The sequence below is a fragment of the Nipponia nippon genome, unplaced genomic scaffold, assembly GCF_047370975.1.
Source record: "Nipponia nippon isolate SJK-2023a ecotype South Korea unplaced genomic scaffold, ASM4737097v1 scaffold_9, whole genome shotgun sequence".
Classification (NCBI taxonomy): domain Eukaryota; kingdom Metazoa; phylum Chordata; class Aves; order Pelecaniformes; family Threskiornithidae; genus Nipponia; species Nipponia nippon.
Genome location: NW_028262413.1, coordinates 26,109,781 through 26,135,085, shown reverse-complemented (window position 1 = coordinate 26,135,085; position 25,305 = coordinate 26,109,781). Strand labels below are relative to the sequence as shown.

Here is a 25,305-nt window from a genome sequence, read left to right as displayed (position 1 = left end):
CTCGGCACTTCCGAGGTTTGCCTGTGCCTCCTCCGAGTGGACAGCTCGGGGGTCATGCTGTGCCAGAATAAAAGTTGCTTTTTATAACCGCGTTGGTCAGTTTTAAGTGCTTAAATGAGAGGAAAAAGTCTTGTTGCTGGTTTTCTTTGTATGAGGGGAGTGAACAGGGCTGAGCAGAGCGCTCTTGTCTGGGGCTGGAAGCGCCCCTGCGGAGACAGACCCTGGTGAGGCTTTTGCTGTCCTCTCCCCAGCAAGATGCTCCATCCAACAATTTCCCCAGGGTGCAGCAGGGATGTGAGAGCTTTGGGGCTCAGCCCTGCCCCCCAAAACTGTCCTGCTATGCAGAGGCTCTCCTTGGAGGCAGAGGAGACCTACAGCTCTCAGCCTGGGCCGTTGGCATCATCCAGCACCAGGACCTGCAAGACGGCGCCCTGGCAAGAGCAGGCAGCGCTCCTGGGCACCCTGGCTGGGCGGGGGTCCCTGGGTTTTCGGGACCGGCTCCAGCATGAGGCAGGTTTTGCTTAGGGGAAGCCTGGAGCCCTGTGCTCAAAACCTCTGCAAAGCCACGGAGCTTCCCACGTGCCCAGGAGATGCTGTGCCACCCCCAGCCTGTCCCGCCAGCCCCGCCACAGCGCTGGGTCCCACCGGTGAGTGCATACCACGGGTGGGGGTGGCTGTGCCGTGGGGTGACTTCTCCCCTCTCCTTACAAGGAGACCTCAGCGTGTCCCTCCAAGGAAAACTACTGTTCGCAGCCACATCTTGAATCCCCCTGTACAAATAAAGGGTTTGTGTTTTGGGGAGAAATGTCTATATTTAAGTTTGCTGTGGAATTTGTTTTAAATACTTATTTAAAGAAGAAAATGTTTACAGTAAACCTAGCCAGGTATTTAACTTTACATTGAACACACTGAGCTACAGTGAGGATAAGCCAAGCAGGGATAACTTATAAATCCTTTAAGTACTACAGAGATTTAACTCTGAATTGGCAGCTTGATACCACCAATCTCTTCACTATTTAACTAAAACACAGGGAGAACACAGACTGACGGGTAAAATAACCATCAATCTGCCAAAGAGAGTAAGCAAGGAGACATCCCAGCGTCTAGCTGCAGGACTGAGGCTCCAAACACGACCAATAGCTCTCTAGCCGTGAGGTTTTTGATGTGAACAGCCACCTGGTGCTTAGAATTTTCTCTTCGTTTTAGTCTTCACATCAGAGTAAATGTTAATTTCATTCTGAATCCAATACACTGTGTAGCCCGAAGTGCCAGGAATGAAATCGCGGAGCTCTCCGACGTATTTCTTCATGTCACGAGCAGAGGTGTAGCCTACGAAGGGAAAGCGTGGGTCTCACTGGGGGAGCTGCCCTCTTCTCTGACGAAACAAGGACAACGGAAAATGCAAAGCTCGGAGGAGAAGGGAGCGATTCCATTCGCACCCTCAGTGTTTCCGCTGCTGTAAGTACCGGGAGGACGCGAGGAGCACATGAAGGGTCCCTGCTTTGTCCGCAGTCATTTTCAGGCATATTTTCCACTTTTCAAAAATCTACCGATGCCGAACGTTACCTGTCACCATGTTATTCATCGGGTATTCCTGGAGGGCACGGTATGGAAATTCCCCTTGGGCAGGTGCTCTGGAGTCTGTTTCTTCTTCGCTGCTGTATCGGGGGGGGGGGGGAAATCAGTGTGTTATTTCCTATGCATTGGGCATCTCTTGAAATTGGGGGCACATCCAAATCCTACTGCCAAGGGCAGGAAAATACCTTTCGGCCAGGTCTAGCACATCCTCCTCCACTTCTTCCTCACAGCCTTTTCTCGCCGCCTCTGGTTCATCTGTCAGATTTTCATTGGGCTGCGAGTATCAACACAGAGTTGAGTTAAAATTGTGCCCTGGGTACTCTGCAGAACACTAGAGACATGGTCCGAGACAGTGGTATTTTTAGGACTTGTGATTTCAAGCATAATTTAGAATACGATTTTAAATCTAATCACATTTGCACTTCAGAAGTACTGAGAAGTTGCTTTGAGAAGAAAGCGGGCAGTGTCTCAGAGCTACACGGGGAAGGAAAATGCCACACGAAAGGGCTGAGCTCAGACCTCAGCGATCAGCATCCCTGGAAGGATGTGCCAGGGAGACTGGACGTCTGTCTGGGTGAGGGAGAAAATCCCTCCTGTGCATCCCGCGCTTAATCTGGTGCTGCCCCCCCGGGATGTCACGCTGGGAGGGACACACACAGCACAGTAAGCACAAGAAGATTTGATCCCATATTTGGGCTGAGGGTCTGGGATGAAAACCAGGCTCCCTGAAGTTCATACAACCGATATTTTTTAAGCTACACCTCCTGTAGTATAAATTTCTCATCTTACCTGTTCTGCAAGTGAATCACCTGCCTGCTCCCAAATAAAACTACCGATTTTCCTTCTGATTTCTGCCATGAACAAAAAAAAAATGACTGTGAGAGCAACAAATAATGAGACTGTGCGGCAGTCGCTGCCTGTGTATGCCCCTGCCTCTCAGGTGCTAGCGAATGCAGTCGGGAGCTCTGGCAGGAGCTCACAGCACTGCTCGCTAATGCAATATAAAAGATGGAGCATTAGTTCCTCTGTCCCTGGGGAGGAAGAATCGCGCCCAGCAGAAGGAAATTCCCTCCACATACAGCAGAAGTACCTGGAGGTTCTTGTTTGCACCCCCAAAAGCCTGCGCTCACGGGGGAACCCCCAAGGGAACCAAAACCTGATGATTTTTTTTCCCCCAACCTTCTTGCAGGCAGGCGGGTGGCAGGATGAAGTGGCCCAGAAGCATCGACGGCTTCACTCCCGCACCGGTGCTCGCCCACTCAGAGAGGTAATGGGAGTGAAAGACTGTAGCTCTGTCCTCCAAGTAATCAAGGCTCTCGTGTATTCTGGAAGAGAAAAAGACAGCTCGTTTCCAAAGGTAAGCCTGAAAAAAACCCAAAACAAAAAAGTTTGAAGGGATATTGTCGTTAAAACTGACTTGCTCTGATATTTTTGCCAAAAGCACCTAATTTTCTCTAATTTTCTAACTATGAGACTCTACCAGCAACATCCCGTTACGGTCCCGGCTGCTGGTACCTCCTGAGAGCAGCCCAGAGGAAGGACACCAGGGACCAGGTAAACATGTATTTTTAGGAACTAAATGGCACCGCTCCACAACCTGCTCTCAAGACAAGACCGGTTCTTTGGGGAGGGGGGAAAATGTGATTTTTATTTATTTATTCTTAACCACACTGGTCCCTGCTCAGGCTCACAGCGCGGTCCCCAAACAGCAGCAGCACTACAGCTGAGCGAGGAAGGGTGGGCGGAGGATGCTCAAGCACTCACCGTCCTCCTTAGAGGGGAATTAAATATTGTTTGTCATATTTAAGGGTATGGATAGTGATTACATTTTTCCAAGAAATAATCTGAATATATACATTGAATACATATATGATATATATATAATTATATACAATTCCCCCTGGGGGAACAACGCAGTCCGGTGGGATGCTGTGGCAGAAGGAAGGTCATTACTCTGGGTTTCTCAGGATTCCCCTCCCAAAGCTGGTGCGGGTGGCTGAAGGATTACAAAAATCTAAGCCAGTTTTAAGCAATCATGTTAAAAGAAGCTGCTTAGTCCAGCCTAGCAAAGCCTGCTGCAGAGCACTGCAAGGAAACATTGCAGTCCCCTTTCACGTAAACATATTTACATGACCTTGAATATATATAATTATTCACTGGGTGGAAGATGCTTAATAGCCTTTCCTTGTATTTGTACAAACGTTGTTGAGTTCTCTGATTTTTTATATTAAGCAAGCAGAAGGAAAGGAGCAATTCAGCCCTTTTCCAGCCATTTCTACCCCCCCGTTTGCTTTCACAGAATTAACTCACACTGCCTTTTTTGCACCTGGTTCCTTCCTTGGGGACAGTCTCACCTCTATTTTAGACCCTGGATTTTCCAGTAGATCAGTTCAAAGGCAGCAAGAGAACCATGGCAATTAGTTTAATTTACATTGGAGTTAAGCCAGTCTAACATGTGGATGTTTTTTGCAGCCATTTTCTGTTTTGCCTAGGTACAGTTTAGCGTGTGTGTGAGTTTTCAGACTCCGCTAAGCAGTAAAAGCCTGGCAGACCTGCACCAGGCACTTTAGAAACACCACCCTGGCTTTTAAAAGGATGTTGGCATCCATTAAATACTTTAAATACATTAAAACCGTTATCTATGCTTTCATTTGTCTTTTGCTCTCTACATCCAGCCATTGGTGCAAACACGACCCTCCAGCGCGCTGCGATCGCATGACAGACGTCACACGGAGAGGGCTCCACGTGAGTGCGAAATGGGGCCGCAGGCATCTGCCAAGCAAGGAGGGTGCTGCCAGCATGGGGGTGACGCAGGAGGGGACGGCTGGGGGACACAGCCCACCTGCGGGTGTCCGGGTGGGCAGCGTCGCTGCTGAAGAGGTAGTCGGCGTCCCGCCAGTGGGAGAGCACCCCACCGCCGGCCACTGCGGGGGAAAGAGGGGTGAGGAGGAAGGTGGTCGCCCCAGTGTGCCCCTACCCCAACGCGCCTGGGGGGACCCAGGGTGGCGCAGGATGGGGCTGGCTGCCCGGGCTGGCTGTGCGGCCCTGAAGCGGGAGCTGCGATGGGCCTCCCATGGCTGCGGGTCTCCTACCGCCCCACTGAGGGGGCCCCTTCTGGCCTTCTCCTCAGCGTGGGGGCACTGTGGCCTGCCCCAGCACTGGGGGGACCTGCCAAACCCGTGCTCTGCCCTGCTGGGGGGGGCTCAGCCCTGCTCTGCCCCACCGAGGGGTGACAGGGCTGTGCCGCCATTGCTCTGCCCCGCTGCGGGCTGAGAGGACCGTGCCCCCACCGCTGCGCCCCACCAAGGGGCTGGGTCAGCTCCGTGCCCCATTCCTCATCCCCGGGGCGCCGCCGGGACCCCTCACCCCACAGCTCCCGAGGGCCCGGGCTGACGCTCTGCGAGAACCAGGCGCGGCGGCCCCGGAACATGGCGGCAGGAAGCGGCGGCGGCGAGAGGAGGCGCCCTGAGGGGCGGTGGCGGGAGGACGCGGAGCGGCGGCGGACGCTGAGGAGAGGCGCGGTGCCCCGAGGGGCGGCGGCCCTTTCCAGGGCTGCCCGCCTCCCCGAGTCGTTTAGGCACCGGCAAGTGAAGCCATAGAGGTTTCAAACTGCCCCTCACGAAGGCTCCCGGCCGCCGCTGCCACCCCCCCGTGCCTGTCTGCATTCGGCTGAGCGTCCCAAAATGGCAGCGGGTGACCCACACCTACGCACAGCTGGGCTACGAGTGGGGCTGCCCTGGCTGCCCTGGGATTTGAACACCGGTGTCCGGGCGTGTTGACGCTCAACCTCCTCTGGAAATCCTCCACGGCTTTGACCAGGTTGTGTCACCCCTGGGAAGGGGACGGGATGAGCTGAGGGCTCAGTGGGGATGGCATCTGTGGCTGACTTGCCCAGGAGAAGGCAGTGGCAGAGCCGAGCAGCATCCGACGGCCTCGTTCCTCTCTGCTTCTGCCATCACTCTGTGCCGTCTTCTGAATCTCTTCCAGCTTCTGCAGAAAGGTGAGGCAAAAGCCTTCACACTGTGGCCTCCTTCACTGCCCAGTCCCAGCTCCTTCCCTCTGTCCCATGGGGGGAACGAGGTCCCCTGGAGATGCTCTGTATTCATGTTCTCTGTAGGTGGTGGCAAAAGAGGAGGTAGTGAGAAGAAGACAGCATCTCTTTGCCTAGATTTCATGTCCTCCCATGCCGTCTGCTGGATCGGACCCCATCCCCTTCAGACAGCACATGCTTTGTGCTGCAGAGGGAACAAACCATCCCCCAGGCAGTTCGTGATCACCAAATGGGGCAAGTCCAGCCCAGCAGGATGCATGGGCGAGACACAGCCATGTGAGGGCTCAACCTAGTCTCGTCCATGCTCAGATTTTCTGCACGTCCCAGGAGAAAGATGCCCTAGTGCACATACGTAAGCAAAGCTGAATATGCCCTAAACGGTCAAGTTAGGTATTAGCAGTACTGAAAAGTGATGCAGAAACCCCTAGTCTTTGATTCTTACTCATTTTTCATCAAGTTTTTACACAAGCTGAAGAATTACTTCTGCTTGCACTCGCCTTTCCATGAAGGGCTTGGTAATGCTGTCAAATTAAAGGAGAAAAGGGTAAAGAGAGGTGTTAGACCATGGTGTAACTGCTGTGTGGCACAGTAAGCCCGGTTTAGTTGAGCTGAACTGGGCCGGCCTGTGCCAAGCAGCCCAGGCTGGCCTGGGGCTGTGCAGCCTTCCTCTTGCAGACACTGTGTGAACGTTTAGGTAAAAACACACTGTGGATATTCACCTTTACCCAGCTTGCTGTGGTTTGCTTGCTGGAGAGGGAATGGATGGCAAACTTTTATTCCCACAGAGCTGGAGCTGCGGTGGCAGAGCCAAGACTGGGTGTGCAGCAGCATCTCTTTCGCTTGGTTCCACTCTTCTCAGAGGACATCTGTATTCAGCTGTGTGTCTTCAATGATTTTCCCCTCCTCTTACACCCCATTGCTTCAACTTTTCTCCCTACCATGCAGGAACTGGTGAAGCTTTAAAAACTCCAAAGAGCTGTGACATTGAAGAAGCTGGTCTTCAAAAAAGTTCTCCTAAGTTTGTCTCCTAGAGAGTTCTCCTAAAAACACTCGTAATTGGTTGGCTCAGGAAACAGTTTGCTGGCAGCAAAATTGCTCGTAAGTCATAAAGCACAAACAAGGCTTGTTTCATGCTCTAAACTTGCCAAGACAGCCCTCAACAACTCCATCCCCTGGGAACTTTTGCTGAAAAGTCAGCAGCAGCAGTGCAGCTACACCCCAGGTACCTTTGGGCCCCCCAAGCTGGACCCCCAAGGATAAAACAGAGAAGGCTGTTCTAGATATGGTCCCAAAATTCACATATTAATCAAAATTAGCCAGCCTCTGGGACTGGCATGCATCAGTCACCCCCAGAGGGGAGATTTTTGAGTAAGCCGTCAAAGTATTTCCTAAGTAAGACCACAAAAAAGCCCACAGATGCAATCAGGGCAAAGACTTCCCTGGTGCAAGAAGATGTTGATGTAAGTCTCCTTTGGAGATGTGGTTGTCCCATGTTGTCTGTGCCGCCACGTCTTCAGCTTCTGCAGTCAACTCCACTCGTGTCCTAATTAGGATGAGTTTTTTTCCTGTTGGTGTGATGCACCCAGCTGTTACTCTGTGATGCTCTCAACAATAGTAAAGGTGAAGCCAAGGTAGTGGCAGGCACTTTGGTGGCTCTTTGTGATCCAGAGGAGGAAGCCAGGACATGGTCCATAACTCAAGTTACCTCAGGCTCTCACAGCAGGCTCTGCTGCTCTGCTGGGGTCTCTGGAGAAGCCCAAAGCTTTTCCTCCCTCCCAGACCATCTTCTACCACAGAAGGACCACTGCTGGGGCTGATGCAGTCCCCGGCTGGTCTCCAGAGCACAGCTGGCATCGCAGGCTGAGCTGCATGGTGGCTCTGGTGAGTCCTGCCACCCCACACTGGGTCACAAGCTGCGTGATGAGCGCTTTGCACGATCACCCTGCCATGACATCCTCACCTCTCCTGGTTTGAATGCTCCCCTGGTGAGTGCAAAGTCCCCATAACTGCTCCCTTCACCACAGCAAAGTGTCACTTGTAGCACAGAATTTGTCTTTGAGGTATATGTCTTTTCAAGAAAAGCCAGAGGTTTGCACAGGACAGTTATTATTCTTGTACATCACAGAAAATGCTGTTTTAATGGATAAAATCTATGAAACAAGCCAAGATCCCTCAAAATCTCAAGTGGGTGTTCTGTGACACCAGTCACAGCAAACCTTAATACACCCAAGAAGAGACATGCGATAGATCACACCCACTGGGTTGCCAGGAATCCTTGTTCACATACATACACAAGATCTGCACTGATGAGATCTTCCTTGATCCAACAGTCACCAAGTGATCATACTGAATTCCTCATGACATAAAGGCAGGCTGCCGGGTTCTAGGGTAGCACCATTTTGGGATAGGGCCATCAAATCCCTGAGGTGTGGCAGAAGACGCAGGGCTTCTCCATGGGGTCAGCTGCTTGCAAAAGAGAAGTTAAACTCACTGACATGCATGCCTGCTTCCCCTCAGCCCAGCTTTACACCGTGCACCCCTGAGAATCATCAGCTGGAGTTCTCCCCCTTGAAGTGGACACCGCATCCTGCCCATCACTTCTTTTCCTCTCACCCAGCCTTAAGATCAGACCCAGTGTCCCCAAGGTCACTTTGTCCCTTTTTTTAACCTTGTGCCATCCCTTCAGAGCAACTCAGGAGCCTGTGGCCAGGCAGATCCCACGTAAACCTTTAATTTTTTTTTTTTTTTTTTTTTTTTTTGTGGAAAAGCATTCCTGCACCTTCCCAGCAGGATAAAAAAGTGCACCCAAGCATGGTGCCAATACCCTCCAGATCCAGCCACGACCCAGTGACTATCTGAGCCCGTGAAATCAGCTTGGGTTGTCAAATGACTCTGAAGAAACACTTTTAAGGACTCCACTCAATTTTATTTAGATAAAAATCCTGTACAGTTCAGAGCATTGAAGAGCTATAATTGTTTTTTTAATTAGTAATGTGGACATTTATAGCTATGCTCAAAAAAACAGCCTAGCTTGCATACTGCTTTGGGTAAATGATATTTTAATGATAAGCTTTATTAAAGAAGGAATTCTGCAATGAAGACTATTGCTCTTCTTCATCATATCCACAAGTGAGATGTGAAGGACAGAAGCTCAAGATGATTCAGATTTGCAAGGCAGAATTCTTCAGACCTGCATGGGGGAAAGGAGATTGACATCAGTCACTCTGTTCACACCTCCAACTGTAATTATTTTAGGAAAAAAAAGTGTTTTCCACAAGGGAACTCCAACTGCAGAGGCGGAGACTCCAGACTCTGTAGCAAAGTCACCAACATCCCACCTCCAGCCACGCTTGGCATTATTCATCATCGATGACTTTCATGCCAATGTGCCACCAAAGCCGCTGCATGCCACACTGCCGCGTGGGCACAGCACACCTCAGACCCTGCCCTGGGGCCAGGTTTCCATAAAAGCAAGTGACAAACCATAAGAGTGGCTGTATGTAATTTTTCAGAGCTCTGTTACCTAGAAATGCCTGTACTGTATCAAATCACAGGTCCCTTTACCTCAGCATCCCATCTCAGTTGGCAGTTAGAAGCAAATATTTAAGCACTTAGAGCACCCCTTCTAAATCTCCTTCCAATCCAACAATTTTTGGCTCTGGGGGATCTCTTGGGCCTTTCCCCCGCCCCCAATATCACACCTCAGCTTTTCTGCTACAAATTAAGAGTATATCTATCTTCTTCTGTTCTCCCCCACTAGAAAGATGGTCAACTGACCTCCATTTTCTCTTGTCTCTGAAAGCCTAACACCCCTCCGAGTCTTTGCTGCTCTACAGCAAGGAAGGGCTGGAGAGCTTTAGAGGGAGAGCAGCTCTAGACAGCGACAAGTAAAGGACTCCGATCCATCTACATCTTCCCAAGAAGAAATGCCCAAGGCAGTTTTTCTGATTTACAGAGTTCATTTGACTCATCATTCTGACTGTCTAAAAGCAATCAATATCATTCTTCTGGTCCAATGTGGAGGGCATTTCAAGTGAGGTCTTGCCAAGGCTTGTCCTGGGTGCAGTTAATAATTATCCAGCCTCTACCAGGCTACATAACTAAGACGTTTCAACCAGCATTGCAACTATGTCATCTAGGCCATGTACTTTTAGTTTTCTTTTCCCTTTCAAGGGTTAAACTAGTACTTCCCAATTGCTAAATCCAGATCAGTTATGCCCAGATAGTTGGAAGTACCCGGAGCACTCAGACTGTGGGACACCAGTGAACCGAGACTGCTTCTGGTCTGGCAGCAAGGCACTGATCTGTGCCTCATAAATCCCACATTACCGAGCCGACAGGCTGCCTGCTGCAGGGTTAACCAGCCTGCCTCCCCCCAGGTCATGGGGATTTCCAGGTATGGCAACTTCCTCCTCACCAGAGGGAAGACAGCACTGCAGGGACTGAAGAAGCACTAGAGGACACGTGACAACTCTGAACAATATCTGGCAGACACACCAAAAACATGCAGGGAGGTTTTGCTCCAAGGGGCTCCTTTCTTTTGAGCAAAGGAGACTCTTGTAGGCAAGGTGTGGCTGAGAACTGGCCAAAACAGTGGGTAGAAGGGTGTGGAAACAGCCTTGCCCCCAATCAGCAGCAACACTATAGATATGGGTGGGTTGGTTTTTTTGGTGGTTGCTTTTGGTCCTCAACTCTGCAAGCTACAGACTTCCCCCCACAGAAAGCAATCCACATTCTCCTCACCAGCACCGCATGGAGCATCATTGTAACTCACCATGATTATCCCAGACTCAGCTTAGAAGTCTTCCTCTGCAAGAAAGAAGGGGAGAGCATTAGGGTTCGGGGCAAACAGCACCCCCTCTCACCCACCACCACAAGCCCACCCCTGCTGGAAACAACCCAGTACAGCAACCAGAAAGCTGCCCTTGCTTGGCTGTCTCCTTGCTGCAGCAGGCTGGGTCACCATGATTGGTCCCCACCGCTATATGCTTCTTTATATTCACCAAATATAAAGCCAAAACTCACTGCATGACCCATTGACCATAGAGTCATCAGACACAGCATAACCAAAATACCTACAGATAACACCAAGGCATGTCTTCCCTGCCTGCTACGAACAAACTCTTTCACAGTCTTTTCAGCAGCCCAGCTGAAACCACTTTTCCATCTGTAGCACAAGACCTTCAAAATCTACCCTGTTATAACACTGTGTTTCCTGAGAAGGGAAACAGAGACGCTGGGCTACAAATTAATGAGCTCTGGCTTCTGCACACAAACGGTGGCAAAGCTTGAAGAGGAAGGCATGCCATACCCCATCGGAATGACTGCGGCTCCCTGAAGGCGGAATGGTCCACCCTGCAAACGTAGACATCGCCCTTCTTGGGGGTGAACGGCACATACACCAGGCGCTCGAAATACCACTTGTCGTTGAAGGACATGTCTGTGTACTTCACACCGCTCATGGGCTCCCCGTTCTTGAGGAGGGAGACATCGATCTTCGGAGGGTGGAAGCCGCTCACGAAGCAGTTGAGGGTGTTCTCTTCTCCGGGCGAGACATGTTTGCGGGAGTACACCTCCACCTTCGGTGGCTCTGGAGGGGGGGAAGGGGGTGATGAGGAGCAGGGCTGCAGCAGGCACCATCTCGGGGAAGCCAGCGCCCACCCGCCCGGGCACAGTAACCAGTACCCTCACAGCACCTTCGCCCCGGTACCAGGGCCCTCACCATCCCCCTCCCCGGTACCGGGCCCCTCACAGCGCCCCACCCCCCCCCAGCCGGTAACCGGTACCGGGCCCCTCACAGCCCCTCCCCACCACCGGTAACTGGTAGTGGGCTCCTCTGCCCCCCCAGTAACCAGTACCAGGCGCCTCACAGCCCCCCTCCCCACCGCCGGTAACCAGTACTGGGCCCCTCCCAGCCCCCCGCCCCACCAGTAACCAGTACCAGGCGCAACACAGCCCCCCTCCCCACCGCCGGCAACCGGTACCGGGCCCCTCACAGCCTCCCCCCGCCACCGGTACCGGGCCCCTCCCGCTCCCCGCAGGGCCCTTCACGCCGCCCCGGCCACTCACCATCCGCCTTCCCCAGGCCGACCAGCGCGACGATCAGCACCAGGACCCCCACCTTCGCCAACAGCTCCATGGCCGCCACCCGCCCCGGCTCCGCTCCCCACACAGACTAGCCCGCCCCGTTCGTCCGCCGCCTTTTATAGCCTCTGCCGCGCCCGGCCAATCGCAGTGCGGAAGAGCTAACGCGTCAGCAGTCTCCAGGCTGAGAGGGAGCTGAGAGGTTGCGCGAGCTCGCCCGCCGGCAGTATGGTTTTCGCTTTCGGTTCGGGTCTAAGGCACCGCCCGGGCCTTGGCGGGCCCGGAGCCGCCCCACTGCCCCCCGACGGTGCCCGGCCGCGGGTGAGGCTGTTGCTATGCCCTAGGCCCGGCCTGCCCCGTCCTGGGGCCTCTCCTGCCCCACCGTTGGCCTTCACCTCAGGGATGGAGGCATCAAAGGCATGAGGTGGCACCGGACCCCAGCCGCTGCTCCCCCGGGCCCTGAGCCGGACGCCTGCGGTCAGGACCCCCCCGCCGGGAGCAGGTCACGGAGCAGGGCTACAAGGTGCTCAAGTGGCTCCCACTTCTCACCAAAAGGGGGGTAAAAACCACCTCTTGTGGGGGATTTTGCAGCCAGGGCCAGTATTACGCCAACAGCGAACGCTGGCGCAGCCTGGCCATCTTCCTTTCTGAACCTCGGCTTGCGTTCTTTCGAAGCCTGTGCATCAGCGTCTCAGTCCGGCGGCTGCAGGATGGATTGACTCTGCCATTCGAGCGCAGCATGGACTCCCCGACGTCAAACACAAGAACCCAAAGGTCAAAGAGCTGGGTTTTCTGGTGCCTCCTCTAGAAAAGCTATTAGCACAGTAGCCCAGCTAGGCAAGGTACACCTCTGTATGGCTCTGTAACACTGCAGGCACTGCTTAGAGAAGTACAGCAGCTTTGAATAGCAGCGTTAAGAAAACCAAGGTTAGAAAAGGAAGATGAATCAGTATTAAAGAGCACATAGATATTTTATACACCTAGGAGCTTGTCTGCTTGTGGTCCTACAGGTCATGTACTGCTTATCTTCAGAGTCACTGTTTCAGACTGGGAAGCAGACATATATTGTTCTCCATCTAGCTGCATAAAGATTCAAAAGTAAAAAAAAAAAAAAAAGAGATAAAAGAAAGGAAAGTCACGACTAGTGGGAAGAAAAGAGCAGTTATGGAGCTCCTCTAACACTGAGCCCCTTCAAGAGTTGCCATCTTAATACATCCCATTTAAAGACCTATCTTTAAATCAATAAAGCACGCACAGAGAACATCTCCCACCCAAAGGCAGTGGAGACTGAGCAAAGAAAAAACCTGCAAATACTCGTTATCAAGCCCCACTGGACAAGCTCTGAGCTGAGCTCTTGCTCGGTTTCCTGGCAGCCCGGTGAGCGGCGCCAGTGGCCACGCAGCTGATATTGAGTGTTTTTGCTCTGAGATAAGGGGACACAGCTGTTGCCAGAGCCTTGTCAGGGACCTCTGGGCTCTCGCAGAAATAAATGCTAACTGCTGTGTCGGCAGCTGAGCTGGCATTGGGGGTCACTGCCTTGGAGCCCGGCTCACAGGCTAGTCTGGCTCTGCCCAGGTGAGCCATCCCCTTGGCTCAGGGAGGATTAATTACACAAATAGCTGATTGCAGGACACAGATACTTTCTCTGTGCTGGCACCAGGCACTCCCTGTTGGGATGGGAATTCCTGGAGATGACTCTGCCATAACCAGCAACGCCTGGCAGACTTTCCCTGTAAAGAGAAGCTGAACCATGAGTTTAGAAGCACGTGATGTTTCTAAAAAGCCAGGCTGGTTTGATTCGAACAGCCAAATCTTTCTTTTTTAGGGCACTTCTGCTTTTATTAGCAGGGAGAAATATTTAAGGAGTGGGTGAGGTCTAACACAACCGAGGCACCCCCAGCATGCAGGGGGATGAGGGCAGCCCGCTGCGCTTCGCGGGACGCAGAGATTTACAGTGTCCTTGCCTTAGTTTTGCTTCCCTCTGCCTTCAAATCCGCTGCTGTACATCTCCAAGGCACGCTTCCAGCTGGACCGACCACGTCCCACTGGTTTTCCATGACCGCTCAAAGGGGTTGGGGTTCGGAAGACGCCCTGGCTGGCAGAGAGCAACGAGAGCAGTGGAAAAAGCCGGGCTGGGGGTTTCTGCGCCCTGAAAAACGCAGGCGTTTGCAGCTTTGCAGTCCCTTTCGCGGGCGGGGTCATTAAACCTCAGCCTCCTCTTCCCCCCCCAGCGCCACCCCCATCCCTGCCCCGCGTGGGCGGGGCCTAGCCGAGGGGGTGGGGCGGAGAGACTGCGCAGGCGTCGGACGCCGCCGGGCGCCGCCATGCTGTACGGCAGGCGCATGCGCGGCGGCGCGGTGCCGGCGGAACGGCAGCGGTCCGTAAAAGGCGGCGGCGGGGCCAGCCCGGCCCTGTAGAGGGACGCGGGCGGGCGGGCGGTGCCGCGGTATGGCGGAGGGCGGCGAGCCGGTTGTGAGTGCCCGCCCTGCTCCGCCCTGGTGTGCTGGCCCGTCCCCGGGGCCGCCTCCTTTCCTGCTGCCCCGGGTTACGCCCCCCCCCCCCGGTGCCGGCTCTCCCGGGGCCGCCCTTCCCGGTGCTGGCTCTCCCGGGAGCGGTCGGTACTGGAGAAGACACCGTCTCGGAGGTGCTAGTGGGGTGTCCTTCCCTGCCTTGTGCTCGGGTGCTGTTCTTGCCCTGCTAGCAGGGCGTTCACTCTGAAGCCTAATGGTGTCCCTTAGCACTAACCACGCTGGTGCTGTTTTATGCTGGCATCCGCTGCGCTGGCAGGGGCCACCGTCACCTCTGGGCGGCCACAGCCCTGGTCCCAACAGACTTCAGTGGGCTCCTATCCTGCTCTGAGCCAGTGGGTCCTGCCCTTGCTGGTAGTGCTGGTGGCTCCTGCTCTTCCCTTGCCAGCTGCGGAGCACCCATGGGCCCTGGGGTCTGCCTGGCACCACCAGCAGGGTGGGGGGGAAGTTGGGTGCCTCCCCACTTGGGAGCAGGTTAGGGTTATCCCACCCTTGCCTGTCTCCCTTAGCGGGGACCCTGTTGCTTTCGACTCCAGATCCTTGAGGACTACCTGCTGGTGGAAGATGCGCCTCTGCTGGAGGAGATGGCTGAGGAGGACGAAGAGCTCGACCTGTACAATGAGATGACTTTTGGGTTAGGTAAGATCTCAGGGGAGCCCCCAGGGTCAGGGAGATCAGCCAGCACTCAACAGGGTGAGGAGGATGGAGGGGGGGGGTGAGGAAGGTGTCCTCCTGCCTGGTGAGGAGCTGGGTTGGGAGCAGGGACCCCAGTGGGCACTGCCCAGGCTCTCACCCACCCTGATGTGCTCTGCTTCCCGCCTCCAAGACCGAGACTCTACTGAGGAGGACACCACAAGACCCCTGATGCCTCTGGAGACAAGCTCTGAGCTGGCCAAAGCAGTGGCAGAGGAGATGGAGGCTGAGGGGGAACCAGGGCCTGGAGCGGCTGAGCAGCCAGAGGAGCTGGGAGAGCCCCAGGAAGAAGGTGGGATGGAGCCGGAGGTCGAGCAGGTTGTCTCTGAGTTGGAGGGAGAGGAGGAAGAGCTGGGGACTGAGGAACAGGAGGAAGACCAGGAGCCCTGTGAGGAGCCCAACAACCTGGGAGACCCAGCGGTGATGAGAGCCGTGCAGAGCAAACCCACACTGGAGGTGATGCGGGAGTGGAGAGGGAGGGGACCCATGCCTGGCTGGTGGGCAGAGGGACTGGCAGGGACCCGTTGCTCCCCCTTCTATCCCCACACCTGTGGGTCCTACCCCACAGAGGGCACCAGGGGGTAGTTTGGTCCCTGCCCAAGGGAGGAAGACCTGCTGTGCCAGGGCTGAATAAGTGCCTGTAACCTCTTCTTTGCTTGCAGAGCCAGGACTCAGCGGTGCTGGACAGTAGGATTGGTGCTTGCTGGGCAGAGTTTGGCAAAGAGGACATGGTAAAAATGTCTCCTCCCATCCAGTGATGAGGCTAAGCAGCCCCTGCAGTGTCTCCTGCCCCTCTCCTCCTGTCCTTCTTCCCCATGCTGACTATCTCCCTGTCTTCCAGCTGGCGATGGATCCCATGGTGTGGGGCTCCTGCCCCGGCAGCATCCCGCCCCACCATGTGCTGGAGGTAGGTAGCCCCAGCCAGGCCCTCGGGGAGCAGCTGAGGGCTCCCTGCTACCCTGGGCCAAGGGTCATGCAGGTGATTTGGAGTGTCTAGGGGATCTCCAAAGCCTCATCGTAGTTCTGGAGGTGCAAGGATGTGTCTCTTGGGTGCCAAGGCTGTGGGCAGAGGTGCCCACCCTAAGCAGAGCCTGGGTTTGAAGGCAAAGCTGTTGAGTTTGGGGGGACCGGAACCCCCATGCCTGTGGGTCCCCTGCTGTTGCATGCCACCAGGATGGGAGCCTGGCCAGTGCGTGGTCTGGTTGAGCAACAACCAAAGGCTTTGGTGAGCTGCCCAGTGCTGGGGGAGCTAAATCGATCCCAGCTGGGCCCCGTTCCCATCTCCTGCTGCCTCCTCCCCACAGGATAAAGCCATCCTCCAGGTCCTGGAGAGGCCTCCACCATCCACCAATGTGGCCCTCGACTTCCTCGGCTCCCCCATGCAGAGGGGCTATGGGGGGTCTCCCCGGCTCAAGCGACCTGACTTCAGACTGATGTCCCCCAAGTCCTTCCCCCAGCGCTTTCTCCAGCAGGTAACGGGTTTTGGAGGGCTTTTACGTCCCCTCTTCCTCTGCCTTCCCCTCCCCAGAGGTGCAGCCTTGAGGACAGGCTTGTCCCAGTGACGCCTCCCATCTCCTGCCCTGCAGCAGTCACCTCTGATGCCTCGCTCCCCATGCTCCCCTCGGCCCTTCACGCCAGCTCGCAGACCCTCTCCACTCTTTGCTTCCAACCAGGTAACGCAGCAAGCTGTGAGCCACCACTGTGTCCTTTCTGAGGTGGCCCTGGAGTGGCAGGGGACAGGGCTGGTGCCTCCCCAAAGCTCTGTCATCCAGGGCAGACTTTGCAGCTCCATCTGATCCTGAGTGCACGTCTCTGGCATCTTGCCAATGGGGAAAGCGGAGCTACCAGTGTAGCCGTTGCTTCATAAATCTATTTGTCCTGATGTCCCCATGGGACCTGCACAGGGCATGGTGGTGTGCTTCGCGTCACGCTGGGACACTGGTGATGGACCTGGGGCGTGCAGTCCCTGGTGACACTAGGGTCCCCTTGCCTTGCCCAGCCTCAGCAGCCGGATCCTGGAGGGTATCACCTCGCCATGGTGCCCCACGCGTGTCTCCTCCGTGGAGGGAGAGGGCGGCCCCTGTGAGGATGGGAACCAGAAGCCAGCATGGAGCTGGCAGACCCCTCTGGGACTCTCGGAGTAGAAGGCTCAGACACCTGAATGCTTCTCTTTTCCTCTCCAGACTGGAGGGTACACAGCTCCAACCCCTTTCCAGCCCATGTTGCCCAACATCAGCAGCCCGCCGCGGCCTCTTGCCATGCACTTTGGTCCTACAGCTCCCTCTTTGGACCCCGCTCTCTTCTTCAGTCCATCAGCCAGCCACCAGCTGAACCTCAGGTAGCAGAACAGCGAGTGAGGTGCCTGGGTGGGACCGGAGGCCCCCTGCAAAGTAGCTGGGGGGGTGTCCCGCCTCTGGGGACGGCTCTAGTGTGGATGCTGAATCCCCAACCTCGGCCTGGTCTCCCTTGCAGCACACCCAGCCATATGACGCAGCTGCACCCCCAGCACCAGCGGATCCTGACCCAGCGGCAGCAGCAAGGCGGGCAGGTGCAGAGGTAAAGGGGTCCCGGGTCCCTGGGAAGCTGCGTGGTGGTGGTGGAGGCTCTGGGCAGTCACAGCAGGCTGTGATATTCTCCCATGCCAGCATGTCCCCCAAAAAGTTGTGGTCTCCTAAAGTGGACCCTTATGCTGGGCTGATGACCTCCAAGGAGAAGGACTGGGTCGTCAAGGTGGAGATGATCCAGCTGCAGAGCGAGAACATGGATGATGACTACTACTACCAGGTGAGCTCCTGCTGGCAGCACCAGTGGGTCATCCTGCTCCTCGGGGTTGGGGCTTTATCCCTTTAGGGGCCAGAGAGTGTCCGGGCTCATGGTGGCTGCTCTACTGGGTACGCCTGTCATTACAGACGTACTACCAGCGGCTGGAGCGCAAACAAGCGGAGGAAGAGCTGCTCGGCCGGCGCAACAAGCAGGAGCCCCCCAAGCTGGTCACGCCATTCATCCAGAAAGTGGAGACGTATGACTCCGGTGAGGGCCTGGGGTGGGGGGCCAGGTTGAGGGGCTGTGGGATGTGGTCTCACCATGTCCCATCTCTCTTCCAGTGGTGCGCATCGCAGGCTCACTGGGCCAGGTCGCGGTGTCCACCTGCTACAGCCCTCGCCGGGCCATCGATGCTGTGCACCATGCCCTCGTGGAGGAGGTAGGTGAGGGGGAGCTGGGCAGGTTGGTGCCTTGGATGCCTGGGGATGCCGCTCTGAGCTTTCCCCAGGCCCTGGAGCAGCTTTAGCAGAAGCCTTAGGAGTTGCTGCGACCGAGAATGGATGCTGCCCTGAGCTGCAGGATGGGGTGCGCAGTTGGAGTGGGTGCTGCCTCAGCAATGGCAGCTTCTCCCCTGCCGAGGGGTGGGATGGGGCTCTGGGCAGGTGGAGCTGGCCGTGGCCTCCCCATGGGATTGCTCTGTATCCTGAAGCCGCCTCTGATCCCCAGGGAGCAGCTGGCCCAGTGCTCTGCTGGCGGTGGTGTCTGGTGCTGGCTGTAACTGTTGTGCCTTCCTTTCTCCCCTCCTGAAGGCTGCGGGGAGCCACCGGCTTTGGGCACTGCACAGGATTGAGAAGGTGAGTGAGTCACGATTTGGGGCAAGACGGGATGATGCAGATGCTTGGTTTTCAACCGAGGAGCTCTGCAAGGGGATATCTGCCTGGGCAGAGGTCCTGGATAACTGGCAGGTAGAGGATGCTCTAAGCTGCCTCCTTAACCCCCATGTGGCTTCTCCAGCTCTTCCTGCAGCTGCTGGAAGTGGAGGAGATGCAGCGGAAGATTTCTCTCGCCCTAGAGGAGCAGCAGCCCTGCTGTCAGGAGCAGAAGAGCCAAGAAGTGGAGCATATCTACCAAGCCTTGAAAATCAGGGCTTGCAGCACTGAAGAGTGAGTTTGTGCCATGGGGACAGGGGAGCAGGTGACACATCCTGGTCCTTGCTGGGCTCAGATGGCCATGGATGAGTAGTTCAGGGTGACAGCGAGGGTTGGATCCAGTCCTCTGAGTGTCACCATGGCCTGTGCTGACCCTGCCTGTGAGCCTCATCCTGCACTGGAGCTGATGCTGGTCCTTCTGGATGGCCAGAGATGCTACAGGTCCCTCGGATCTGTGCCAATGGAGCCTTCCTCCCCAGGGAGACAGAGGATGAATTCCTGCAACTCCTGTGTGTGCAGAAAGGCAAGAAGCTCACAGCCCGGCTGCTGCCCCACCTGACCCGGGAGCAAGCAGAGAAGATCCTGCTGACCATCACCCACCACCTGCCCTTCCTCATGAAGAAGGACGTGTTGGATGAGGCGAGCACCTCCAGCCAGGGCAGAGGCATCCTGGGCTGCTTCCTTCCCCTGTTGCTCTTGGGGGGGGGGGGGGGGAGGGAGGGCACCCTGGGCAATGGGGGGGCCCATCTTGCTGGGTCCTTCCAGCAGGGGGTGGATGGCCAGGCAATGGCCAGCAATGGCCAGGCAGCTGGTGGGGGTGACATCAGGCAAGAGCCTGTTTCCTTCCCTCAGGAGCAGGAGAAAGGTCTATAGGAGAGGTTAAAGCAGCCCTGGTGGCAGTGTGTGTGTGTCCCACCCCTGGGGGGTGCAGCATTGACCCTTGCATCCCCCTGAGGTGTTGGGATGGGGCTCAGGGGTGGGGCTGTGGCCATGATGGGTCAAACAGTCTCAGATCCCTGCTCTCCCCTCTGCCCTGCCCAGTCTCTCCCCCTGCTCTACAGCCCATTGAATGAGGTGGTGGGCAGGATGACCTTCAGCAAACTCATTGAGGTCCTGCAGGAGATGACCAGGCCTCTGCCCAAGTCCCCTGAGCTCCCCCTCGCCATGGCCTTGAAGAACCAGGTCAGTGGCCCCAAGGAGGGCAGAGCTGTGTGGTGTCCCTAGGGTGCCACCGCCGCTGGCTGTGACACTCCTCCTGGTGCTTCCCTGCAGTTTGGGATCTCCTTGCTCTACTCCCTGCTGAGCCACGGCGAGAGGCTGCTGTCCTCTGACGTGCCGCTGGAGCCATGCAGTGGCGACTTCGAGATGTGGTGAGGGGCTGTGCGAACGACGGGGTTGAGGTTCACCAGCCGGTGGGGTGCTCAACCCCTTGCGTTGATGCCCCCAGGACAGACACAGTGTTTCTGGTTGCCCGGGAGCTGTCACAAGTGCCTAAGGCCTCACTGGTGGAGCCTCTCTTCTTGCCCAGCAACCTTCTCTCACTCTTCTGCCGCTACCTGGACAAGCAGACCATCCACCACCTGGAAGCCAAGATGGAGTGAGTACCGCCTGGCACGGCTCCCTGCTTCTGCCAGGGATCCCTCAGATGCAGTGGATGGCACTGGGGGCTCGCTGCTTCTGTCCCCCTGGGGACCCCATTGGACACAAGTCTCCAGACATCCACTGGGCTGAGCTGATCCTTGTGGCTTCACTCCTGGTTTCAGCAATCCTGGGACCGTGCCGGCTGGTGCTAAGTTTTGCATTTTCATCAGGTTCACCACACCTTGATGGCATGTCCCTGTGGGATGAATCAAACTGGGGGGCGAAAAGCTGGGGGGATCCCCCCAGCAATTTAGCCAGCAGCTCTAGGGCACCCTTCGGTGGTTGGGCAGGTGGGCTTCAGGCAGCTGCCAGCAGTGCGAGTGTGACAACCTGATGCTCCAACCTTGTCCTTTCCCTGCAGGTGTTCCCCACTGCCATCGGAGGCTGCCATGCTGTGCTGAGCCCCAGGAGCTGGGGATGGGTGCTGGGAACGGGCAGGGCCCAACGCTGCGACTTTGATTTTTCGAAGCAAACACTTACCCTGGTGCGGGGCACTCTGGGTGAACTGGGCACTGGCAGGGCCGGTGCTCGAGGGCCGACCTGCCCCGGTGCCTGGGGCACGGGGAGGCGGGTAACTTATTTTGGCCTCGCACCCAGCAGCAGTGAGTGCTGGATCACAGCGGGTGTCGGAGGCAGGGTCTGCACAGGGGCGCTGGGAGCACCTGGGGGTGAGTGACTTTGTGTACAGCACTTGAAATAAAATAAAAAGGTGATGAACAAGCTCCTCCAGCTCCTGTGGGCAGCTTCTGGGCATGGAGACCCCCGGTCAGCAATGGTGGGCATCCGAGTGCACAGTAGAGGGGGAAGGAGAAGCAGGGAGGAATGCACAGAGGACCCAGAAAGAGGATAAAGGGGGATGGAGGAGAAAGCAGAGCGGAGGGGATCAGAGGACCCATGTGGCTGGGGACAGAGGGGCATTGAGCCCCCAGGGAGAGGAATGGGCTGGAAGCAAAGGGGTGTGGTGGGGAAGATGGGGTCAGAGCTTGCCTGGAGGGGAAAGGAAAGATCTGTGTGTGCAGGAGGGCACATCCGGGTGCACAGGGGGAGGATGTGGGGAATCTTGAACATTCATGAATGGGTAATAAAGCACCTCTTCTCTCTGCTGAGCTCTCAAAGGCTAATTAGTCTAAAAGCTTGCAGGCATGGTTGTGATGAAGTACCTTGAAGCATCTTTCTTGAGCCACTTTAACTGACCATGACTACCACAAGCTGACCCTCACTTCTGCATCTAGGGCTCAGGGGTTGGTGCCTAGGTGCAGCGTCTGGTCTCACTGTACAAATCTTTGTGGCTCCTGTCTTGCTTCCAGGGCTATATGGTGGGATTTCCCCTAATCCTATGGGACATCTGAGCCTAGGACACCTGTGCCTAAGCACCTGGATGCCCCTCCAGAGGTCTAAACTTGACACCCAAAGCCAGGTGTATATTCAAAAGAGGCTTGCACCAGAAACTTCTCTCCCTCATATGTGCCTAAGCTCCAACCCCATGTAGATCAGAGCAGATGAAACTATTCCTTTAAACTGACATCCTCCAGAGGTCAAACTAATGCACATGGAGAATTTGCAGAAAATATGGATGTGACCAGTATGGCTGAGCAGTTGGGTGGGATTTATCTCCATGGCTTATCAAGACAGCTCACATCTCAGCTTCTGAAACACACTTCAGAGGAGCAACTGAGATGCCTGAAGACAGCTGTACAAAGAGAAGAGGTGCTGCAGATGTGATGCAGGACCCAAGAGGGACTCCTGCCCTTCATGCTAGAAGTGAAGTGTAGGCTGTCAATCATCTAAAAGGGTGCGAGGTCCAGCTGGAAGGAGCTCTAGATCATTCTGGCAGCTGCTTTTGTTATCCTGATGTCTCTCCTGCTCATCGTGGTGTCCTACAGCCTTTCCTCTGCCCTCAAAATCAGGCTTGCCAAAAGCAGGTTCAAATCCTTCTCCACTTGCTCCTTGTACTTTGTTGGAAAGTTCTTCTTTGGGACAGCTATGTTCGTCACTGTGCATCCTTAGCCATCTACTGCTATGGCACTTCAAAAGAGTGACACTAGCAGGTTGTCGTCGGGGTGAAACCCATAGTTTTAACCCATCGAGGCAATCTGGGACAATACCTGCATGGTGACCCACCTGTAAGCAAAAGGATGTACCTTGCCACTGCAAACCCTAGAGACAATTTCAGACAGAAGGGAACTAGCAGCTGCTCACTGATTTGCAGGAAGAGAGGAGGACACCAGCGAGTCCTTCAAGATAAGGATAAGCCGTGTTATGTTTTCGGTTTGCAATGGAACAGAGCACAGACCTAGCAAGAGCGCTTCTCGCCTGAGAGCCAGCGGAGATGGGGGAGGAAAGTGTGACATGGTTGCAATCACGTACGAAACCAAAAATGCTCCAATGTAGAAGGGTTGGAGGCCTTTACTGGACTTTGCTGCTTCGTTGCAGGAAGCAGCTGAGATAAAAGAATGAAAATTTGTCTGTCTTGGTTATTCTCCCACGACCAAGGGACCCACACCACCCACCAGCCCCCTCAGCGCTTCCTGCCAGGAGAAAGAGACCCTCTCCCTGGGGCACCACCCAGTGAATTAATTCAGCTGAGAGGTGTCCAGCAGCTCAGGGACCCCATCTGGTTTATCTGCATCCGGGTCTTCTCCCTTAACCCAAAGCTGGCGAAAATCCACGGTGTCTTACCTGGCTCTGCTGTACCTACTGCCCTGCCCGGCTTCTCTTGGCACTGTCCTGAAAGAGCCACCAGCCCTGTGAGGTGGTGGTGACCCATCACCATGAGTGAACAGCTGGACCAAGGGGAGTCACCGTCTTAGGGATATGGGACTCATCCTGGGATGTCTCAGGAGTTATAAGACTTATTGTGGATGTCTTCAGGGTGTGGAGCTCATCCTGGGATGTCTTGGGGGGTACAGGACTCATCCTGGGATGTCTTCAGGGTGTGGGGCTTCTCCTGGGATGTCTTAGGGGGTATGGGACTCATACTAGGATGTCTTCAGGGTGTGGGGCTCATCCTGGGATGTCGTGGGGGGGTATGGGATTCATACTAGGATGCAGGGAAGAACATTTTGGGCTTGCACAAGACTTATTACAGGCTCTTTAGGGGAGGAATCAAAGGTGGGGAGAGGGAAGGATCAAAGTGGTTTGCAGCAGCATCAACTCTCTTCAGCTCCTCCCAGAAACCCTCGAACTGAACAGGCAGCCATCCCGGTCAGGGGGTGGATGGGATGACAGCTGTCCCAGGTTGAGGTGTTGAGGGACTGCAGCCATCTTGGTCAGGGCACTGAGGGGGACCATGGCCACCTCTGGGTACTCAAGGGAGGGTGGATGTCATAGTAGGAGTGTTGAAGGGACCACAGCCACCTCAGCTGGGGCACGGAGGATCTGTGGCCATCTTGGTTGGGACATCAAAGGCACCATGGTGTCTGGGTTAGGGCATCGAGGGGTTGATGGCTATCTCAGTTGGGGCGTTGGGTCTCAGTTGGGTTCCTTCAGTGGAGGGGACCGTGGCCATCTTGGTTGTGCTGTTGAGGGGACTGACGCTGGTTGGGTTGTTGAGGGGACCATGGCCATCTCAGCTGGGGTATTGAGGGAACCATGGTGTGGAGAACTTCTAGTGCAAAACAACGAGATGTCTCAAACAGCCTTGGTGCTAAAACCACAATGCAGAGCAATGGTTGCTAGGACCCAGGACTGGATGGTATCTGGAGTGAGGGTGAGGGAGGGAGTCCTGCCAAGGCAGGTTGGCCTTGCCTCGGCCCCATCCCCCACAGTCTGTGAAGCTCTTATCTCCCCCACACGGGGGAGGGTCCTGGTATCACTCCTCTTGGTTTGACTGGTCTCCCCTCTTAATTCAACTGGTATCTCTACCACTCCTGGAACTGGGACGAGAGAAGGTTCCAGAATTCCAGAGACTGAAATCTGTAAGTAGGGACTCCCACTCTCTCTTGCCATCTTTTCCCCACCAAATACCCCCGTTGGCAGGTCCAACGTTTGATCCAGGACTGGTGATTCTCCTCTACTTTCCTCTCTCTCTGTTTCTCTCTTTCACTTCTCCTAAGGTTGTTAAGTTTAACTTAGAGTTGTTATTGTAAAATTGTAGTTACGTACTGCATGGCCTACCTCAATTTTCCATAAAGCCGCACAGCTTAGCCGCGTAGCTGGGGTAGATATAATCGTGAGAGGGCTGGTGGATATCGAATATTTGTACTTGATACTTGTTTCTGTAGAAGCTTTCCATTAATGCTGGTGTTTGTGTATGGACCTTGAGCGTTGGCTCACCTTAATCCACACCAAGAGGATTTGCGAATCTTAGTCACCCCTTCCCCCAGGTGGGACGTGACACACGGCCATCTTCGTTGGAGTTTTGATGGGACCGAGGCTCGTTGTGTCATTGCGGGGACCACGGCCATCTCAGTTGGGTTGTTGAGGGGACCATAGCCATCTCAGTTGGGGCATTGGGTCTCAGTTGGGTCTGCTCAGTGGAGGAGACTGTGGCCATCTTGGTTGGGACATTGAGGAGACCATGGCCATCTTGGTTGGGGTGTTGAGGGGATCAAGGCTGGTTGGGGGGCATTGAGGGGACCACAACCATCTCAGTTGGGTTGTTGAGGGCACCATGGACATCTTGATTGGGTCATTGAGGGGATCACAGCCATTTCAGTGGGGTGTTGAGGGGACCGAGGCTGGTTGGGTCATCCAGGGGACCACACCACGGCCACCCCGGTCGGGCGCTGAGGAACGCCCGCCACTGCCGCTCTCCTCTCGCAGCTGCCCCTCGGCCCTCCCAGGGCTGGGCTCGCCCACTGCCCCCGAGGCGGGGGTGACGCTCCCCCTCCGCCGCCGCAATGGTACATCCCGGCAGGTCTCCCTACCCCCGCGCCAGGCTCGTGGCCGTTTCCATGAGGACGGCGCGACGCCTGCCAGCGAAGGAAAACTGTGGCGCTCATTGGCTCCCCCGGCAAGGGTGGGCGGGGCGGGAGGAGGCACCGCCCAATCCGGAGGCCGCCCGTCCCTCCGGCCCCGCCCCGGCGGGTTAAGGCGG

General features: G+C 55.5%; 3 protein-coding genes and 1 long non-coding RNA gene across 9 annotated transcripts; 2 read left to right on the top strand and 2 right to left on the bottom strand.

The window, feature by feature from the left end:
- Window positions 1–786: 786 nt before the first annotated feature.
- Window positions 787–5,143, bottom strand: TERB2 (telomere repeat binding bouquet formation protein 2). Its single transcript, XM_087743402.1, has 7 exons — window positions 4,945–5,143; window positions 4,421–4,502; window positions 2,758–2,903; window positions 2,368–2,429; window positions 1,764–1,852; window positions 1,567–1,658; window positions 787–1,329 (listed from the first exon to the last, which is right to left on the bottom strand). Exons 1-7 carry the CDS (start codon window positions 5,006–5,008, stop codon window positions 1,184–1,186), a joined length of 681 nt encoding a protein of 226 aa, XP_087599528.1. The 5' UTR covers window positions 5,009–5,143; the 3' UTR covers window positions 787–1,183.
- Window positions 1,195–5,073, top strand: LOC148050237 (uncharacterized). Of its 2 annotated transcripts, none has more exons than XR_015701281.1 (4): window positions 1,195–1,458; window positions 2,768–2,935; window positions 3,052–3,132; window positions 4,254–5,073. It is a non-coding gene; the product is annotated as an uncharacterized LOC148050237 (long non-coding RNA). The 2 variants fall into 2 exon arrangements; XR_015701282.1 differs by lacking the exon at window positions 1,195–1,458 and adding an exon at window positions 1,770–2,241.
- A 3,525-nt stretch (window positions 5,144–8,668) lies between the features above and the next one.
- On the bottom strand, window positions 8,669–11,852 carry B2M (beta-2-microglobulin). The gene is made up of 4 exons (XM_009469719.2): window positions 11,699–11,852; window positions 10,941–11,219; window positions 10,404–10,438; window positions 8,669–8,819 (listed from the first exon to the last, which is right to left on the bottom strand). Exons 1-3 carry the CDS (start codon window positions 11,766–11,768, stop codon window positions 10,425–10,427), a joined length of 363 nt encoding a protein of 120 aa, XP_009467994.1. The 5' UTR covers window positions 11,769–11,852; the 3' UTR covers window positions 8,669–8,819; window positions 10,404–10,424.
- Window positions 11,853–11,993: 141 nt separating this feature from the next.
- PATL2 (PAT1 homolog 2) lies at window positions 11,994–20,989 on the top strand. Of its 5 annotated transcripts, none has more exons than XM_087743400.1 (19): window positions 11,994–12,487; window positions 14,778–14,880; window positions 15,068–15,390; window positions 15,597–15,665; window positions 15,776–15,841; window positions 16,239–16,406; window positions 16,521–16,607; window positions 17,118–17,272; window positions 17,407–17,490; window positions 17,580–17,718; window positions 17,844–17,953; window positions 18,039–18,136; window positions 18,424–18,551; window positions 18,712–18,860; window positions 19,106–19,265; window positions 19,668–19,808; window positions 19,899–19,996; window positions 20,074–20,223; window positions 20,629–20,989. In XM_087743400.1, the coding sequence occupies exons 2-19, from the start codon at window positions 14,826–14,828 to the stop codon at window positions 20,666–20,668; spliced, it is 2,220 nt and encodes a 739-aa protein (XP_087599526.1). In that variant the 5' UTR covers window positions 11,994–12,487; window positions 14,778–14,825; the 3' UTR covers window positions 20,669–20,989. The 5 variants fall into 5 exon arrangements, with proteins under 5 accessions (XP_087599526.1, XP_087599524.1, XP_087599523.1 ...); XM_087743398.1 differs by lacking the exon at window positions 11,994–12,487 and adding an exon at window positions 12,801–14,185 and having other exon boundaries at window positions 19,899–19,993; XM_087743397.1 differs by lacking the exon at window positions 11,994–12,487 and adding an exon at window positions 12,801–14,185.
- The last annotated feature ends 4,316 nt before the right edge of the window (window positions 20,990–25,305 follow it).